The sequence below is a fragment of the Sus scrofa genome, chromosome 6, assembly GCF_054392235.1.
Source record: "Sus scrofa isolate SSC_HxYL_T2T_F1_AM1 chromosome 6, Sscrofa_HxYL_maternal_Yorkshire_Landrace_v2.0, whole genome shotgun sequence".
Classification (NCBI taxonomy): domain Eukaryota; kingdom Metazoa; phylum Chordata; class Mammalia; order Artiodactyla; family Suidae; genus Sus; species Sus scrofa.
In genome coordinates, this window is record NC_139388.1 from 7,755,285 (window position 1) to 7,775,620 (window position 20,336).

Here is a 20,336-nt window from a genome sequence, read left to right on the forward strand (position 1 = left end):
GAGGTGACACACATGCCTCGGCATCCCTGGGAAACAGTTACGACCAAAGCACCCTAACGTCTGACCTGTGTCAAGATCTCCGATGACATAAATACTGGCTCCTATGGGTACGGCTCCATAAACAAAAGAGGAACTGGTGGGGATGCATAAATTCTGGTCATTAAGATAGATCCACCTGAAAACAGAGGGACAAAATTAAGGCAGTCGAGAGGATGGCCGCGACATCTGTGCAGACTGAGATGACAAAACTTGCTGAGCCACTCACAGCTCAAGGCGCGACCCCCCGCACTGCACTTCCGGGGACCCCGTGCTTCCTTCCTGGCACGCTCGAGGGCACTGTGCCTGTTCCAGAACGTCACATCTACTGAATCATCAGGAGGACGCACTTTCAATCTGCTTCTTTTGCTCAGCACAGTGTTTCTGGGACTCACTGGCGCTACTGCTTACATCAGTATCTCATTTCCTGTTATTTCCAGCGGTATTCCACTGCACGGGCACACGGAAACTTGTCAACCATTCACCTGCTCACGCTCATGGGAACTTGTCAACCATTCACCTGCTCACGCTCACGGGGCAGGCCATCGCCTGGGCTAATGGTTCGGCTATTGTGAGCAAAGCTGTTTGGGATGAAGCTCCTTTGTAGGCTTACCTTATGGACTTGCTGGATGACATGGTTAAAGGTACACTCCCCCCCTTTTTATTTTGCTTTTTAGGGCCACACCCCTGTCACGTGGAGGTTCCCGGCTAGGGGTCCAATTGGAGCCGTAGCTGCCAGCCACGGCCACAGCCACAGCAACGCCAGATCTGAGTCAAATCTGTGACCTACACCACAGCTCACGGCAATGGCAGATCCTTAACCCACGGAGCAAGGCCAGGGATCAAAGCCTCATCCTCATGGATACTAGTTGGATTCACTGCTGCTGAGCCACAATGGGAACGTCCAGAGGTATACTTCTTTTGATAGGAAAAGGCTGCACTGTTTTCCAAGTGCTGTGCTGTTTGTATTCCAGTTGGCAATGTATGAGAAAGGCAATGGTTCAGCTCTACGGCCGGCTCTTGGTACCATCATCTTTTTCATTTTAGCCATAGGAGTTCTGTGCTTTTCCCTGAAGACGAATGATGCTGTCATTTCTGCATGTGCTTATTGGACATTTTACATATCCACGTTCATGAAATGTCTGCTCAAAGATCTGCTCATTTTTCAAATTGGGTTTTCTGTCTTCTTATTGAATTTTAAGATTCCTTTTTTTTTCATGGCTGCAAGTCCTCTGTTAGATAAGTACATCAGATATTTTCCCCAACTAGCAGACTTAGAATGTCTTTTCTCTATCTTTTTTTTTTTTGGCTGCATCCATGCCATGCGGAAGTTCCTGGGCCAGGGATTGAACCCGTGCCACATCAGGGACAATGCCACATCCTTAACTGCTAGGCCACCAGGGAACTCCAGTCTTTCCATTTTCTTAACAGAGCCTTTTTGAAGAACAGAAGTTTCAAATTCTGATGAATTCCAATTTATCCTTCTTTTTTAAAAAAATAGTTCATGCTTTCCATGTCCTTCTAGGTAATCTTTGCCTACTCCAAGGTTGCAAAGCTTTTTAAATTAAATTAAAACTTCTGGAAATTTTATTGTTTCAGGTTTTTTTTTTTTTTTTTTTTTGTCTTATGTCTCCTTTTAGGGCCGCACTCTCAGCACGTGGGGCCTCCCAGGCTATGGGTCTAATCGGAGCTACAGCTGCTGGCCTACACCACAGCCACAGCAACGCCAGATCTGAGCCTCATCTGCCACCTACACCACAGCTCATGGCAACGTCAGATCCTTAATCCACTGAGTGAGGCCAGGGATCAAACCCATAACCTCGTGGTTCCTAGTCGGATTCGTTTCCGATGTGCCACGAGGGGAACCCCCTATTGTTTCAGTTTTCACATTTAGATCTTATGATAAAACTTGAGTTAACTTTTGAGTATGGTATGAAGTATAAAAGTCAACTCCTTTTTTTTTTTTTCCAACAACTACAGACATCTAGTTGTTCCAGCATCATTTGCTAAAAAGATGTTTCTTTCTCCACCAAATTGCCCGGGCACTTCTGTTGAAAATCAATCTAATAACCACTAAAAGGATCTGGGGCTCGAAGAAGTGGCTGCTTCCACAGCGGAGACAGAAAATACAAGATGAGCCTGGAGCATCTTGTGCTGCCAAAGAGGAAGTGCTTAAAAAAGGACGAGGGTGTGTCAAAAGTCCGCCGGAGCTGATGTGCAGAAGCCGGGACAATCTGAGCAACAAAATAATGACAGCGCTAGATGTATAACTTATAGAATAAATATCCAGGAGTCCATACTGATATAAATAAGTGACTGAACACATTAGAAAAGGGGGGAGAGGAGGGAGAAGGGACAAATCTTCTTTATAGAAACCCAGCTGTCAAACGTAGAAGGAATGAGGCAGGTAGAAAAACTGCTGTTAGGCCAACTCTGCAGCAATGATACTGTGAGGCTAGTCCATTGATGGGTGTTCAATTAGTGGCGGAAGTTTAAGGAGAAATAATATATTTGCATATTCTCAAATGATCTCTTCTGAGATAGTCATTAATTACAAAGGGAGAGAGAGTCACTTCGCAGTGGAGAAACCCAACGGAGGCCACCTTAAGCAAGGCGTCAAGATGAGCATCAGAGCAAGGAGACATGGGCCCCACGCTTCCCGCCACGTGGGGCAGAGGAGGGCCCCACAGCACTTCTGTGGGATTCCGGCCCCGAACACACCACCTCGGCCGAATCATGAGAGGTCTGAGACAAAGCCAGACGAAGAGACATCCTAGTAGAAAAGTGACCATTAACCTTCAAGGGGGTCAAGGTCATGGAGGGCGAGGAGCCGTCAGAGATGAAAGCATCTAAAGAAACACAACAACTGAAAGCAGTGTCGGCTCCTGGATGGGATCCCGAAGCAGAGGGAGAAAGGGTGTGATGAGCAGATGAGCTGTAAGATGCCAATAACGTCTATAGCTTATTTAATGATATTGTGCCTACACAAACATCCTGGTGTTCATACCTGGTATGTAAAGATGTTAACATTAGGAGAAGCTGGGTGAATGGTTTATGGGAACCCTGACTATTTTGCAATTTTTCTACCAGTCTAAAATTATTCCAAAATAAAAGGTTTTTTTGTTTGTTTGTTTTTAGCTGCTCCCATGGCAGGTGGAAGTTCCCAGGCCAGGGACTGAAGTTCCCATGCCACAAGCAGTGACCCTATCTACAGTGGTGGCAACACTGGATCCTTAACCTACTGAGCCACCAGGGAACTCCCATAAAAGGTTTTTTTTTTTTGAGCTTTAAAAAAAGAACAAGGGAGTTCCCGTCGTGGTGCAGTGGTTAACGAATCCGACTAGGAACCATGAGGTTGCGGGTTCGATCCCTGCCCTTGCTCAGTGGGTTAACGATCCGGCGTTGCCGTGAGCTGTGGTGTAGGTTGCAGACTCAGCTCGGATCCCGCGTTGCTGTGGCTCTGGCGTAGGCCGGAGGCTACAGCTCCAATTCAACCCCTAGCCTGGGAACCTCCATATGCCGCGGGAGCGGCCCAAGAAATAGCAACAATAACAACAACAACAACAACAACAAAAAAGACAAAAGACAAAAAAAAATAAAAATAAAAAAAGAACAAGAACAAACTAGACTCTGCTGTGTAGTATGCTCACTCAAGGTAATAATCTGACCAAATAATTTCCCTTTAATAGCTAAAGGCACAGCCAGGTCACAGGAGACCTCAGTCAGACCTCGGGAATGTGGCTAAACCCTTCAGGACGACCCATGTCCAGGCCTCCCGTCACCACTGGAGCCCGCACGTGCCCCAGCACTGCTCCCGCCTCTAACTCTAGGCCATCAACTGTCCAAAAAGCTGGCAGCTAAGGTCCACAGCATTGTGATATTAATAACAAATGTACAATTATTTCACGAAGAACAGCACTGTTATTTCAATGAACACTCTTCCCAGACTGTTATCAAGCAGTAGCTTCCGTATTTTGAATCCCAAGAAACACCAAAGCGGAATGATGCATCCGAGATCACGTAACAGCTCAGGAGCAAAGCGGCTGTGCACGACGCTGCGGTACTTCTGAGTGCCTTCGCCTAACGCTGGATTCCTCCAACATCTAGATGCTGCCTGGAGTCAAGCAGTTTGCTGCGACTGGGAATACTATGGCTCTTGCCTCCAATAAATAAGAAAAAGGAAAAAATCTAAGAGCTCGCACTGCAGAGTTAAGAGGCCTTTAAAAGAAACAGTTGTAACAATGTCAAATAGAGTAAGTGGCTCTTTCGTATTTTGTGTCTTCCGGGCTAGACATAAATAACTAAACTCTGACATTTAAATTCTTCCCAGGTCCTAAATCAAACAAAGCTGCTGAGTATCCCCTGCCTTGTGTGAGGCTGAGCTGCACCCAGGACATGCCTACGGGGGAGGCCTGTAGCTCCTCCAGCAAGTCCATTAACAGGGCCACACCCCTGCTCACCAGGGAACTGGCCCTTCTAAATTAGGACATATACGACTAGATTATCTAGTGAAAGAACACGGCAGAATACAAGGATGTTTCAGAGTAATTTTGTAGAGTTGAGAATTCAACATAACTCCTCCCTCGAAGAGTCCGACAAAGTTGAAGAAGTTGGTCTATACAGACAGTCTACCAAATTTCATCCAAAGCAGATCAATGATCTGGAGTCCCTGGGTTTCAAAAAAAATAATCCTAGGTGACCTACTGTATATACTGACGAGGCTTCTATTAAGAAAAAGAGGAGAAGCTAACTGGATCGTGCGTAAGCTGCTGCTTATAAAAACGGTATAAAAGCTACCTGGTCGGGCCTTTCTTTCCCTACTGTTTCCCACCTCTCTGGCCTTGGACAATGTAGCCAATGCCATCTCTCTTGCGTCACTTGTAAGGTGGGGACACTGTCACCAACCTCCAGTGGCTGTTGTGAGGGGAATGGAAGGTAAGTGCTCTGCTCAGTGTCTAGGACACAGCAGGCATCACTGAGGAAGGGTCATCCTGGGAAGGGCAGGGCGACAGCCGTCTTTAGGATGCTGTTCTCACTCACGGGCTCATCAGGAGCTGGGGCTACAACGATGTGTCCTCTGCTAACTCGGAGCTGAGAGTTAAAATACGGCACGGATCCTGGTGGCGAGCTTCTGAGAGAGCAGAGCAGGAGGAGGAAGACAGGCTCGGGGAGAGAGGGTGAGAAGAAGAGGGAGGAGTGGCGGGAGGGAGCTTGAGCGAAGGTCTGGCTGAGCCTCCTGCAAGGAGCAGCTAAGAACGCTGGCCAAAATACAAAAGACAACTGCCTGAGGGCTCTGGAGACAGCAGAAGCTGGCAGATTCCAGAAAGAAACTGAGAGTTGAACAAGCACCCCCCCACCCCCCACAGTGAGGCTCTGGTCCCTCGGTCTCTGTCTGGAGGCAGCCTGGGGCTGGCGGCTCAGGGAGCAAAGCCCCTAGAGAAAACCCTGCCGGCTCTCTGGCCTCCGGAATCAGGGGAGAGGAGAATCACCCAAGTGTGTGGGGGTCCCGGAAAGATGGGAGGTACACAAGAGCCCCAAAACTGAGGGCACCCACTGTCTTGTGCCTGACTGACACTGGATCCACGAATAGGTGTCCTGAAGGCTCGGAAGAGCCCCTCAGGGGTCACAGCCACAGTCTGAGTTCAGTCCTGTCCACTGCCTGCTAAACCCCTGGAGCAAGAGAGGAGACCTCAGGGCCTCAACAATGTCCCACTCACAACGCCACAGACACAATCCAGAATCACTGAGCCAAAGAAGAGCCAGAAAAATAAGAACCCCTTCCCAAGGAAATAAACCGTCAACAGATGCCAACTCTGAGATGAACTCAGATGGTGGGATTATCTATCCACCAGGCGGGGGCGTGAGCGCAGCTACCCTGACGATGCTCGATGCTTGGTAAGAGAAAGGAAAACACACTGTGATGAAAAGAAAGGAGACCGCAGCAGAGAAAGTTATAAGATCTGATATGCCGCCTGAAGAAACCAGAAAAGGAAGAGCAAAATCAGCTCAAAGTGAGTGAAAGGAAGGAAGTAACTCAGGCAAGAGAAGAAACCAGATGAAAGAGAAAACTTACACAGGGAGAAAATGAACATCCAGGCGCAGTGGCAGGCCTTGTCAACAGAGGGCGCTGGAGGGACTGCCAGGCTGGGTGGAGGCAAGGCTTCTTCCTGATGCCAGGGGCCTTTTTCTTCCTCCCACTGCTCTGCCCCCTCCAGAGAGCAGGACGCCCAGAGGTGCCCCTCAGCGAGCTCCTTGGGCAACCAGAAGGCGGCTCCCAGTGCACCAGCTCAGGCTGGCAGCTCGGGGCTCTGCCAAGACATGGGCCACGGCACCCCCTCCTCCGCTGAGGGGAATCCCAGCCTTGAGGGGTGGGGAGGAGTCGTCCCGGCTGCTCCTTTCTGGGTACGTTCCCGCAGTCCTACAGGTTGTGGCTGCACCTCCTTCACAGGCCGTATGCCTTTGCGGGAGGGCCCTGTCACCCGCCAGCAGCTCCCGCCAGTGATTGATGACACACGTGAAATCGTCCCTGCAGGTTACTGGCGTGGTCCCTGTCTCTGGCCAGGAGCGGGGTTCATCTCCCACCCTCCGGATCACACATCTTGCAAAAGCACGTTGAGTGCATGCTCCCTCCCCAGTCATCAGGTCCATGCGGCATAACCGACGCGGGGCAGACCAACGCGAGGTTTTATGGAACATCAAGGTATCAAAATCTCGGGAACTAGTACCACAGGAAGACAGCAGAACTGACACAGTCCTGGGGCAAGACGGTGCAGCTCCCACTGGTCCTGCGGGTAAAAGAACGGCTCCTGGCAGTCCCTGCAAATTGCTGAGCAGGGAAAGCGGCAGCTGCGTCGACAGCAGCCCACCAAGGCCAGGGATCGTGCTGCATGAAGACACCACTCGTGTGGAGTTCCCATTGTAGTTCAGTGGGTTAAGAACCCTTCCTATGGTAGCTCAGTGGGCTAAGAACCCAACTAGTAGAGCTCCCGTTGTGGCACAGTGGTTAACGAATCCGACTAGGAACTATGAGATTGCAGGTTCGATCCCTGGCCTTGCTCAGTGGGTTAAGGATCCCGCGTTGCCGTGAGCTGTGGTGTAGGTCGCAGACAGAGCTTGGATCCGCATTGCTGTGGCTCTGGTATAGGCCGGTGGCTGCAGCTCTGATTAGACCCCTAGCCTGGGAACCTCCATATGCCGTGGGAGCGGCCCTAGAAAAGGCAAACACACACACACACAAAGAACCCAACTAGTATCCATGAGAATGCGGGTTCAATCCCTGCCCTTGCTCAATGGGTTAAGGATCCAGTGTTTTTGCAAGGTGGGGTGTAGGTGGCAGATGTGGCTTGAATCTAGTGTTGCTGTGGCTGTGGTACAGGCCAGAGGCTATGGCTCTAGTTTGACCTCTAGCCTGGTAACTTCTACATGTCATGGGTGTGACCCTAAAAAGACCAAAAAAAAAAAAAAAACCCCCAAAAACAATCCAAAAAAACCTGTACATGGGACTGAGCCTGCAATCAGCCTAACTACGTAATTAAGTTTATGAAATTGCACAGATATTGTTGAAAACCCCGCTGACTTTTCTCAGTGAACTAAATGGGGATATAAGAGGTGGCACCACGCCCGCATTTCCAAGTCTTGGGTGGTGGCACTAAGGGCCTGCACATTCTTCCAGGAAGCAGTACTGCTTCTGGTTTTCCCAATTTTGCAGGAGAACCCTTGAACCAGAATGGTCTCCAACCCGCAGGTCAGAGAACCACACAGTGGGGATGCGGCCAGTGGTCAAAGACGTCTCCTCAATTACACGTCCGGCATCAAAAGACGAAAGGACAGGTGTTGACTGTTAACACAATTTCTCTATAAAAACGCCAGGCGGAGGGCAGACGGGCCGGGCAGACGCACAGAGGCACGAAGACACAGGATGGTTGTGTGAAGTGAGCGGGAGGACAGAACCCACGCGAGGAAGAAGGTGAAAAGGGTGGAACATGGTCTCAGCTTCAGGTCACGGAGGGGCCTGAGTAGGAGGCTCAATATTCTCGTTGGTAAGCAACGGGGAAACGGGAAGAATTTTCATCAGAGGCCAACGGCCAAAGTCAGAGTAAGCTCTCCCAAGTGCAGGCAGGTGAAACGTCTTAGAGGGACCGCTTAGCAGGCTAGTGACATAGCCCTTGGGACCGAGTGAGCGCCCTGGGGCAGGGGTAGAGGAGGACACGTGGGTATGTGTGAAAAACCCTAGAGTTCAAAAAAAAAAAAAGACCTGGCAACTCATGAGATGTGAAGCACTGGCGAGAATCCGGGACGGCCTTTTTTTTTTTTTTGCATACAGACCCCCAGGAGGACGGCGTGTTAGTAAGAGAACAGGGATACAGGGAACAGAAAGAGACAGCGTCTTTCTGGATATATCAAGTTGCTACTATGACTTGGTATAAATAATGGCAGTTTTTTGCTTTCCTTCAAATAGTTTTGTTTTTAGTCAGAAACACAGAAAATAATAAGATATGGCATGTTTCCAGGAAAGTTTTAACCTAAAAATAGGGAACAAAGACAGGAAAGACAAGAGATTACTTAGAAACAATAAATGGTCTCCAATCTAATGCAGACGGATCATCTGGCAATGGTTTCTAGAGTATGCAAATGTCACATACTTGGAAACATCTGATCCTGAGAGAAAGAAACTACTTACATATGGTTTTTCCCTCTTCAATAGGTATTTATGGGAAAGCCTGTATGTTTTAGGCAGTATCATGTGGTAGCTGAAAAGGTGGAACTCGGGGGCCAGAACAGCTGAGTTCAAATTCCAGCTCGGATACCTGCTACCTGTGTGTCTTCAGACATGTTACTTAACCCGTCTGTGTTCTGGTCTCCTCATGTGCAGGACAGGACTCAAAAGAGTACGTGTATCTCAGAGGGTTGTTCTCAAGAATCAATGTGTTAAGTGATTTAATACAGGCCCTTAGTGTTATATATGGGGCTTGTGTTATCTAAAAAGGAATCCTATACCATGACAACAGAAATCAAGCTTTCTTTATTCTATTTGTAAACTAACGTTAGAGAGCTTGAAAATAACAAAACTAAAGACACATGAATGTTACTTGCAAGTGCTTTTAAACAGAAAAGAAGTAACACTCATGTTTAACAATTATGAGCTGAAAGCAAAGAATGAGACAACAGAAAGAACAACTAAATATAATTAAAGAATACAGTAACTGAAATGAAAAATACACAGACGGAATCAATAGTAGACCAAATGAGGCAGAACAGAAAAAAAAAAAAAAAAAAAAGGAGTTCCCCTTGTGGCTCAGCAGGTTAAGAACCTGACTAGTATCCATGAGGATGTGATTCAATACCTGGCCTTGCTCAGTGCATTAAGGACCTGGTGTTGCTGCAAGCAGCAGTGTAGGTCGCTGATGCGACATGGATTCCGTGTTGCTGTGGCTGTGGTGTAGGCTGGCAGCTGCAGTTCTGATTTGACCCCTAGCCTGGGAACTGTCAGATGCCGTGGGTGCGGCCCTAAAATTAAAAAAAAAAAAAAAAAAAAAATATATATATATATATATATTCTTCTGCCACATATATATGGCAGAAGAATGGATCAGTGAGCTGAGAGACAGAGTAGTGGAAAGAATGAAGAAAAATGAGGCCAGTTTAAAAGAGCTTCTGGGACAACATGGAGTGTGCTAATCGCATTACAGGTGTCCCAGAAGGAGAAGGGGTGGGGGACTGAGAAAATATTAAAACTTCACTCACCCGGGGAAGCAAATAGTCACCCCAGTCCAGGCAGTGCAGAGATCCCCAAATGGGTTAACCCTGTCACTGAGGAATACACGTCTATCTAAAGCTCATCAACTAGTCACGTGAAACAACCGGATAGAAATCTAAAGGCTCTAAACAATTTACAGCATAGCAAGAGCAGAACGAAAACTTTATGCCAGATTTCAGTCCTGGACAGTCAAAACAGGGACAGAAAGTGGTAAAACCATAAGCAACCTTGATTCCTCCAGCAGCAAGTTACAGCACTCTGGCTCACAATGTCCAAACAGAAATGCAGGCATCACGAGAAAGGCTTATATCAGTATCTCCCCAGAAACCAAACGTTCTGACCACTGCTTGTTAATGAAATTGGGCAGACTGTCTCGAGATTCATTTGGCAGGAAGTTAATACACTACTTCACAGCTTGCACAGTCAGCCCCCACAGTAACACACTGAGGAAGAGGCTGTAGAAAAGTATTTGAAATTCTGCTCCTGACCCCCACCCCAGAAGTGCCCTCAAACTGCTCTCAGTTTGTCTAAGACATTTCCCTAAGATTGTCTGTCTCCCATAATTGAAGGAAAGAAAACAGCTATGCAAATATCCTACATTTAATACATGGTAATAGGTAACATTTATATCAATTTCTAAAATCTTAGTAACTGCCCATCGTTTGCCCTCATCTAAAATAATATAAAATTAAACATTGTATTATGCCGCCCTCTTCTGGTAACACGACTGAAATGCTACCACGAGATTCATTTCAGCACAGCACTTTCCCTGCAGGATGTGACCATATGACTGCAATAAAAACACCCTTTGGTGGCTACAACTATCAAATGTGTCAGCGGAGGGAGTGAGGGGGTTGGAAGGATGCTGCCTACTCTATAAGACGTACACGGCAGGCTGTTTTGTTGTTTTAAGCATCGCTGACAGCACATTCACTGAGTGTCTGATACAGGCCAGGTATGAGCCAAAGCTAGAACACAAAGCTGACAGAGGTGGAACTCGCCCCGAAGGAGCTTTCGGTTAACAATCCCCATCTGAGGGAGCGATGCTGGGGGACCACAGACCAAGGAGCCTAAGACAGACTGGGAGATGCAAAAAGGCTTTCTCTGGATAGTGATAATTCAACAGTTTTTGGAAGACGCCAAATTAACTGGATAAACATGGGAAGGGAAATTTTTGGCAAAAGCAACAGTACAAGAGCACAGAGCTGAGACAATGACAAGTTTTGGTGGAAAAAAAAAATCACTCAGTGGGACTCAAGTGAAGCATCTAGGTTGAATAATAGCAGAAAGAGTGGACAAAGGCCGTATCACAAAAGGCCATCCATGCTAAGTTAAGGAGTTTAAAGTTTCTCCTAAAAGCTATCAAAAGTGTCAAGGTCTGATTTACATTTTAGAAACATTTTTCTATGACTTTCCTATAAGCTACCAATACTTCTGAAGTCACTGAATAAATACCTAGTATGCATTAGACATAAACAGATTAAATTCAATGAAATAATTTGAAACAAAACTAAGTAACGCTAAAACAAGACTTTGAGAGCATAAGGAAAAAAAACGGCAGCAGCTGCATCAACCGTTCCTAGTTACCTTTTAAACTCGTCGTGGTAGAATTCCGACTTGCAAGTCACCATCTCGCCCCCCTGGATGTCCTCACGACTCCTGACGCCCCCGAACACATACAGTTCCATGGCTACTCCACAGGCTACCGCTCCAAACCTGCAAGGCCACACAGCACACCAGGTGTTGGATGTACAACTCACAGCCCGAGTCCCTCATTCCTCCTACGCTCAGCAACATTCAGTGTTTCACACACATGCACGTCTTTCTCTTCCAGGAAATGGACTGTTCGTTTAATGCTCTCTAAACCGGACGCCAGGTCAAACAAAAGGTCAGTTTGGAAGACGGGAAAAGCCAAAGCCAGGTGAAGGGGACTCTGCGCAGTCCACCCCCCGCCTTCTCACCTTCTCTCTTTCAGGGGACAGATCGCCGTCCACTGCTGGGTCCTCGGGTCATAACACTCCACAGACTCAAAGAGTTTTCCATAGGAGCCTCCACCCATGGCATAGATTTTCTTTTTCATAGCTGCATAGCAGCCGATCTGGACGGAGAAACCAACAGCGGGGGAGGCAACATTTAATATTTAAGGAGACGGGAGACTATTCGCTTGGCTAAAGCACACTGTATACAAAAGGGTCCGACTTCTAACAGAGAAATACGGTACCTTCCATTATTATAACACGAGGTTTTAAAAAGAGAAGAGCAAGGTAGCACACTGCTAATCCTCGGAAAGGGATGAACTCCCTCTAATACTCTTCCACTACGTGAGTTAAGTAAATAATGCTAATTTTTAAAGGCGCTTTCTAGTCTCTGTTCTTTCACCACTATTTGAAGATTCCAAGACGTCAATTCCATGGAGCAGGATGCCACTTAATTCCTGCCCCAAATAATTAGGTTGACGGCGTGCAGACAGTGAGAAATCACACGGTGAGCACACCCCAGTACGTGAGGTGTAGACCGCCTGGGCACGGACAAGGCTCTGGCCTGATGCGGCGTCTCCGGCCTCCACCGGGGAATATAAACAATACGAAGCTCTCAACGGCGAACGTGGGAGCCATCTGTTTCCACCTTACTCAGTGGGCAATGGCACTGCTCACGGGCCCCCCTCCGTCACCCAGGACGAGTAGAAAAACGGTCTGGGAGAGCCGATTCCTTCCTGGCTTGGTGTGCTCACCTGGCACTTAGCGAGTGCAGGCCTTGGACACGGCAGTGCTGCCCAAGCCTCCTGCCACACTCAACCCTCTCACACGCTGTTGCCCAGCGTGGCACGTGGCTGGAAACCATGAGGGCGGGCGCCCGACAGGGGACGAATTCTGTAAGGTTCATTCCTTCACCAGCCCAGTGGTATTAAAAGGCCCATGTAGGAAATGAAGCAACGGCAACTTTAAAATCCCATGTGTGAATTAGTCATCAGGAGATAGGAGTTCTCACCTTTCTAACCATGGTCAAATCAGGCTGCTTTGTCCAGGTTTTAGAGTAAGTGTCGTAACACTCCATGGAGATGAGCTCTTTCTCACCGTCTTCTCCCCCCAGCACGTACAGCATTCCGTCTATCTCCACGATTCCGAAGTTGTGTCTTGCCTGGAGAGACATCACAGAGCTTGGAACAAAGGCCAACTAGCAGACTGGAGGCTGACAGGCATACGCTTGATAAACACCACAGCCGTCCTGACATCCCAGCATTCTAGCCAAGAAACACCCGGCTCAAAACCACCTCTCAAACACTTCCGAGTTCCCTAGCCGTGCACGCTTCTACCACGACAGACAGAGAAGCCAAGGCCAGGAATTTCCCAGAACAAGGGAGTGACATGCATGGGGAAATGCACGGCAGAACCCCTACTTTTACTCACAAGAGCTGATGACAAGAAAAAGAACTGTTACTTCTGGTTCCACGCAGTGATCTTTGTACAGCAAGGGGCAGTCAGGTGGTTCCGAGCTGATGTGTGGAACCCAGTCAGACCCACAGCACAGGACTGCCCGTGGCCGGGAGAGGCGAAGGGGGACAGGTCCCCTCAATCCTGCGAAGGCTGCTGCCCAGAGCGACAGCGCCGCAGTATTTCACACCCCCATTCACACCACTTCCTGTTCTTTTTTAGGCCACGCCTCTGGCATGTGGAAGTTCCCGGGCCAGGGATCGAACCTGAACCATAGCAGTGACAACACCAGATGCTTAACTGCTATGCCACCAGGGAACTCCCCACACCGCCTCCTTAGTGCCCAGTGCGTCTCTCGCACTGAAGGGGGCACTTCCCAGACAGACAAGACCCCCGCCCTCGCAAAGTCTGTATGAGCAACTGAGAAAGACCGAGTATGTGAGAAGATGCTACGAGGTACGAAGTGAAGGAAAGCAGGGAGGGGACAGGAGCGCTGAGGCCTGGGGGGCGGCCTCACCAAGGAGCCACACGGACCACACAAAGGAAGCAGGCAGCGGGGCACGCGAGGACCTGGCAGAGGTCCTGAGGCAAGTGTGTTCTCATGAGTTGGAGACCCCACGAGGAGGTCAGACTGACCGAGGGGCAGGCATGGAGACCAGAGTGTGGAGGGGGCACTGGCACAGCAGGCGGGGGCTCGCCAGGGCTGCCACCTCTGCTCTTTTCTCTTTTTGATTAATTATCTTTATTAAAGCACAGTTGATTTTCAATGTTGCGCCAGTGTCTGCTGTACAGCAGTGACCCAGCCACACATACAAGTCCATTCCCCTTCTTACGTTAGCTTCCATCATGTTCAGCCTCAAGAGGCCGGAGAGAGTTCCCTGTGCTGTGCAGCCGGACCTCACTGCTTCTCCATTCGAAATGTCACAGGTTGCATCTACCAACCCCAAACTCCCAGTCCATCCCACGCCTCCCTCCCTCCTGCCAGGCAACCACAAGTCTGTTCTCTATGTCTGTGCGTCTGTCTCTGCTCTGTTGACAGGTTCATGAGTGTCGTATTTTAGAGGCCGCACAGCAGTGATGTCCTATGGTCTTTGTCCTTCTGACTGACTTAGGATGAGGATCTCTAGTTGTATCCGTGTTGCTGCAAAGGGCCTTCTTTCACTCTTTTTTATCTAGCACCTCTCTTCTTACACTCAAATGCAAAGCAAACAAAGGCGATAAAGGGAAAAACGAAACATCGACCAACTTCTAAAACCAGTATTTTACCTCGTTCATTGGTGGCAATGCAGTCCACGTATTTGCATCTGGGTCATACTTTTCTCCTGAGCTCAGGGTCTGCTTATTTTCATCTTGGCCCCCAAACACAAATAAAAATCCCTCTGCAAAAATCAAAGGAAATACGCAAGAAAGTTGAAACGTGAGTTTTCAACACCTGTCTCGCATCAGATATAAATGCCAGCTGGAGAGACGGCATGCGAGGAAACTTCCTGACGGCAGCGTTGAGCTCATCATCACACTTTGCCGGATCCCGGCGGGAGAGCCGGCGGGTGAGTCACTGACCATACACTTCACTGAGGATCTGAGTGGATTCCCACTACCCTGCAGCTTAAAGGAAGAACTGACACTGCCCAGCAGTCACCAAGCAGCCCTGGGTTATCTCGGTTCATCGGTTCTGTTCCCCGGCCTCTGTGATTCTCACTCAGCGTCTCAACCAAAGCCCCCACCCGCACATTCGAGACCCCGGGAACATTCAGATCCAGCACCTGAGTGCACTTTATATTCAAAACAGGATCCAGGAGTCATTTTGAACCTCCCATTCTGGGTAATGGTGTTTTAGGTTATTCTATCAACTCTTGTTCAAGACTATTTTATTTTGAAAATGTTTTACATAGCAATTTAGCTAGAGAAAAACACTTTCAAAATAAAACAGTCTTCTTAAAGGAGAAGAAGCCAAGGAGACAATATGGCAAAACTAAAGGGAGATATGGGCCCTGGAGAGGTTCCCATGCATGGAAACCACTTTGCTCTGAGAGCATTTGGCACTCCGGGAAAAACCAAACTTTCATTTAACGGCTTTGCGAGGATGAAAGAGACAGAAATCTAAATCCCAGTCCCACAGAGTGGCTTCTGGCAGGAAGACCTCTCCAAAGTTCTGACCCTCAGGATGAAGGCCAACCAGAACTAGAAGCCAGATTTAAGTCTCCTTGCTTGTCTAGGAGATCTCACAATTTGAATCTGATTTATAGTGGTTACAAATTAGCAGTGTTTTCAGGCAACTGGCAGAAACCATGGAAAATGTCAATGGAAGAAGTACCTTTATCTACATTTTAGTTTCTAACATTCTAAGATTTTAGAACATCATATTATTCCCACAAATAATTTTTATTAAAATGATCAGCACCCAGCCAAAGATATTCAGGTATGCAAAGAAACTAGACTCTATGAAGAAAAACCAGCAGAAGCAGAAAACAGGAACTAGTCTTATAAAGATTTCAAATTTCAAATATTGGAGTAATCAGAAATATGACAAAATAATAATGCCTACTTTGCTTAAAAAATCAAAAACATATTTGAAGATAACCCTATATAGATGGGACTACAGACGTGACATAGCAGATGGAAAGAAATGAAGAGAATTTCTAGAAATAGGAACAATAAAAACAAAATACAGTTTTCAATGGATGGATTTAGTGGCTGATTCATCACAGAGAGAATTCATTAAATGCAACATTAAGTCAAAAGAAATCAGGAGTTCCCGTCGTGGTGCAGTGGTTAACGAATCCGACTAGGAACCATGAGGTTGCGGGTTCGATCCCTGCCCTTCTCAGTGGGTTAACGATCTGGCATTGCCGTGAGCTGTGGTGTAGGTTGCAGACGCGGCTCGGATCCTGCGTTGCTGTGGCTCTGGCGTAGGCCGGAGGCTACAGCTCCGATTCGACCCCTAGCCTGGGAACCTCCATATGCCGTGGGAGCGGCCCAAGAAATGGTAAAAAGACAAAAAAAAAAAAAAAAAAGAAATCATAAAGAAGACAATATGGGGAGGCAAAAATATGAAAAATAAAACAAAAAGAAAGTAGAAAGCAGAAGATGGAGTAAAAAGGTCTAGCCATGTTTAATCTGACTTCCAAAAGCGCAGGGAGAGAACGGAGCAAGAACAACATCTGAATACAGAATAAATAAGAATTTTCCAGACTTGATGAAAAGACCAAGCTACAGGGTCAACAAGATCAACAATCTCCAAATGCAGTAAAATTTCAAATAAAATGTTCACTTAAGCACAGTGTAGTGAAAGGCAGAACAACAAAGACAAAAGGAGCCCAGGTAAAAGACAATTTTATTTTATTTTTTGTCTTTTGTCTTTTGTCTTTTTAGGGCCACACCCACAGCATATGGAGGTTTCCAGGCTAGGGGTCTAATCGGAGCTGTAGCTGCCGGCCTACACCACAGCCACAGACCCAGGGGATCCGAGCCGCATCCTCGACCTACACCACAGTCACAGCAACACCAGATCCGAGCCACGTCTGTGACCTCCACCACAGCTCAGGGCAACGCCGGACCCTTAACCCCCTGAGCGAGGCCAGGGATCGAACCCACAACCTCACGGTTCCTAGTGAGATTTGTTTCCGCTGTGCCACGACGGGAACTCCAAAAGACAATTTTAAACTGACAACTGACTTAACAGAGGTGGGTGGAAAACCTTTCAGTGTGCTGAACAAGAATAGATGCCAACCTAAAAGTTTATACCCAGCAAAAATATCCTTAAAAGATGAAGGCAAAATAATTACATTTTCAGACAAACAAGCAAAAAGAGTTTGCTACCACTAGAATCACATTAAAGGAAATTCAAAAGGATGAACTTCAAAGAGAAGGAAGACGATCCAAGCTGGAAAGTTTGAGTAAGAAGGAAAAACAAAGTGGTAAATATGAGAATGAAGCTAAACAAATACTACCTATACATATGTGTCTAAAACAAAGTAATAAACATATGTATACAGATATTTACACATAAGTAATCATATAGTTTGATTCTGTAAAACTGTGGGATGTGAAAAATAGAGTCTAAATGTACTGATTGACTTTTAGACTCTGTTAACCTAACAAAAGAGGCTGTGGTTTCTCAGGTAACCTTCAAAGGAATATAGATAAAGAATATAATTTCTAACTTGGTGGAGAGGGAAAAAAACTGAATGACAAAAAAAGTCAATTAATTCTTTTGAAAAAAGGCAAGAAAAGAAGAAACGAGGAACAGGCTGGACAAAGAGGAACTGCTCAATCTGGACATAATTCCTCTCTTCATTGTCTCCCGTTTCTGAAATGCCAATTCCTCTGGTAGGTGTGCATGTGTGAAAATTATACACATGTGTACACATTATGGGAGGAAAATTTAAGGAAGTTAATTCTGAGAAAACACAACAAGGAAATCAGACCCATCTCCTGTTGCCTACACCACTCCATCCTGCTGATTATTACTGATAAAAACTCCAATAACTGTGGGACCTATAAAATGATTCCACTTCTATTCAACAGCTTCAGCCATTTCTAAAATGGGGCACAGTGTGGTGTAACGTAAAACTGTTAAGGTAATGCCAGTGGGCAAACAGAGACCCTAAAAGAAGGACTCGCGGAAGACTGCCGAGAATAACGAGAATGAAGTGGGTGGCACCTGTGGAATGAACCCAAAGGCAGATCCAACATGAGGAGGAGAAGGACAGCAAGGCTGACCTTTCCATCACCTGCTGGAGCGAAAACTGCATAACATGGAGCTCTGCTCAACGTTTTCTGGAGTAAAATAACTTTAAGCCGTAAATAATTTAAGTAATATTTTCTCAAGCCTCATAGGAAACGCCTGCTTTTACAGGACACTTTTACTTTGGATATATTTACATGCTGTAATTCTAAGCTGCATGAATTTCAAAGATGGGGGACCATCACTGCTCAAAGAAATTCTGCATTTCAGGTATGATCATACAGCCAGCTGGTGGTAAGAGCCACTGAGTCTCAAAAACCGGGGCAAAAATGGGAACAATAAAGACCTCAGGCATTCTTCTTACCATAGTCTTGAAACCTAGAGCTACTTTGAAAATGTCACCACAGGGGGATAATCTGTATCTTTTAATCTTTTAATGCCTGTAAAAGGTTTTGAGTCATTCTGTACAACCCTGAAATTACATACTCCTTTATTTTTTGTTTGTTTGTCTTTGCTGTGCTCGTGGCATGCAGAAGTTGCCGGGCCACGGAGCAAAGCCATGCCACCGCTGTGACCAGAGCCACAGCAGTGACAAGGCTGGATTCTTAACCTGCTGAGCCACTGGGGAACTCCACATTCCTAGATCTTGTGTTAAGTAAAGTTGACCACACAGCATGGTACCTGCTGAGAGGACTCCGTGGTTAATTCTCGGCATGCTTAAAGGGGCCAGTTCAATCCAAAGCTGCCTGTTAGGGTCGTAAAGGGGGCACATGCATCGCATCGCCGCTGTTGGCTTCCGTGAACTAAGAAGACAAAGAGTCGATTAGCAGTTCATGTGGCTTGGGGAGCTCTGCTCATAATAACCATGACTAGTTGTACTGCTCTAAAGGATGTTTAAAATATTTGGGTTTTGGCCACGCGGAAGTTCCTGGGCCGAAAACTGAACCTGTGCCACAGCAGCGACCTAAGCTGCTGCAGTGGCTACTCAGGATCCTTAACCCGCTGTGCTGCAAGAGACGTCCCTAACATAGATTTAAAAAATCTATCAGTAACATGCTTTAGATACTGAAACATACTATGAATTCCTGTTTACGCGGAAATCCCTCTTTCCTGACACCGCCATCTCTCTCTGAAGCCACGCACGGCCACACTTACACCCGCTCTTCGCCACCGACGGTCACGATGCACTCCGAGTACCCCCGGGGCTTGAAGCTGGCGAGCATGGCCTCGCCCTGCTGCGGCTGGCTGAGCGGGATGTTGCTGCACTCCTTGACGATCTCGCGGACCAACGGCTCACTCAGCATCTGCTCCCGCAAGTAGCTGGAGTCCAACCCTGAAACCCAGAGTGCTGACATGACGTCTTTCATGTGGACCTGAAAGCACGGGCAGGGAAAACGCAAGAGAGCGACAGTTTGCAGAGTTTTACGTTTTCCGAAGCGCGGCAACTAAAATCGCTCAACAGGCAGGTAGTCAGGGCCAGCCCTGGGTGGGGGGGGGCCCGGGAGCCTTTCCCTTCTACCTCCCACGGCTCTGATAGAAAGAGGCTTAATGTGCAATAGCATCACTCCGGATTTACATGTGATGCACCGCTGTGAAGTTTCAATACTATTATTAATATTATTAATAATACATTGTTTCTATAATATTAATGTCGAGACATTTTCTCTATCTGGTTTACCATATTCTTAACCCACTGAGTGAGGCCAGGGATCAAACCTGCAACCTCAAGGTTACTGGTCGGATTCATCTCCACTGAGCCACAACGGGAACTCTGAATTTTTTTTTTTCTTTATACAGCTGCACCTGTGGCATAAGGAAATTCTGAGGCTAGGGGTCAAATTGGAGCTGCAGCTGCCAGCCTACACCACAGCCACAGCAACTCAGGATCTGAGCTGCAACTGCAACCTATGCTGCAGCTTTTGGCAATGCAGGATCCTTAACCCACTGATCAAGGCCAGGGATTGAACCTGCATCCTCAGGGATACTAATCAGGTTCTTAACCTGCTAAGCCACAACAGGAACTCCATAATTATGGATTTTAAAAGCCACTCTGGGGCGCTCCCTCAGCAGTTAACAAACCTGACCACGTAGGATCCATGAGGACTCAGGTTTGATCCCTGGCCTTGTTTAGTGGATTAAGGATCCAGCGTTGCTGTGGCTGTGGCGTAGGCCACAGATGCAGCTCGGATCTGGCGTTGCTGTGGCTGTGGCGTAGGTCACAGATGCGGCTCGGATCTGGTGTTGCTGTGGCTGTGGCGTAAGCCAGCTGCTGTAGCTCTGATTCAACCCCTGACATTAGACCTACGGAACTTCCATATGTCGAATGTACAGCCCTAAAAAGGAAAAAATGAAAATAAATAAATTAATTAATTAAATAAAAGCCACTCTGAAACCTAATATATTTCTTTATTTTTAAATACAGTAT

General features: G+C 47.1%; 1 protein-coding gene across 2 annotated transcripts in view; it reads right to left on the minus strand.

Moving 5' to 3' along the window:
- Window positions 1–20,336, minus strand: part of GAN (gigaxonin) — a 58,400-nt gene that overhangs the window by 3,391 nt on the left and 34,673 nt on the right. For both annotated transcript variants that reach the window (XM_084959472.1, XM_003126840.7), the window contains 7 exons: window positions 19,067–19,284; window positions 18,593–18,714; window positions 14,491–14,603; window positions 12,782–12,931; window positions 11,755–11,891; window positions 11,381–11,509; window positions 66–175 (listed from right to left, as the gene is read on the minus strand). In XM_084959472.1, coding sequence (XP_084815598.1) covers window positions 66–175; window positions 11,381–11,509; window positions 11,755–11,891; window positions 12,782–12,931; window positions 14,491–14,603; window positions 18,593–18,714; window positions 19,067–19,278 — 973 coding nt within the window. In that variant the 5' untranslated portion in view covers window positions 19,279–19,284. The remainder of the gene's footprint in view (window positions 1–65; window positions 176–11,380; window positions 11,510–11,754; window positions 11,892–12,781; window positions 12,932–14,490; window positions 14,604–18,592; window positions 18,715–19,066; window positions 19,285–20,336) is intronic.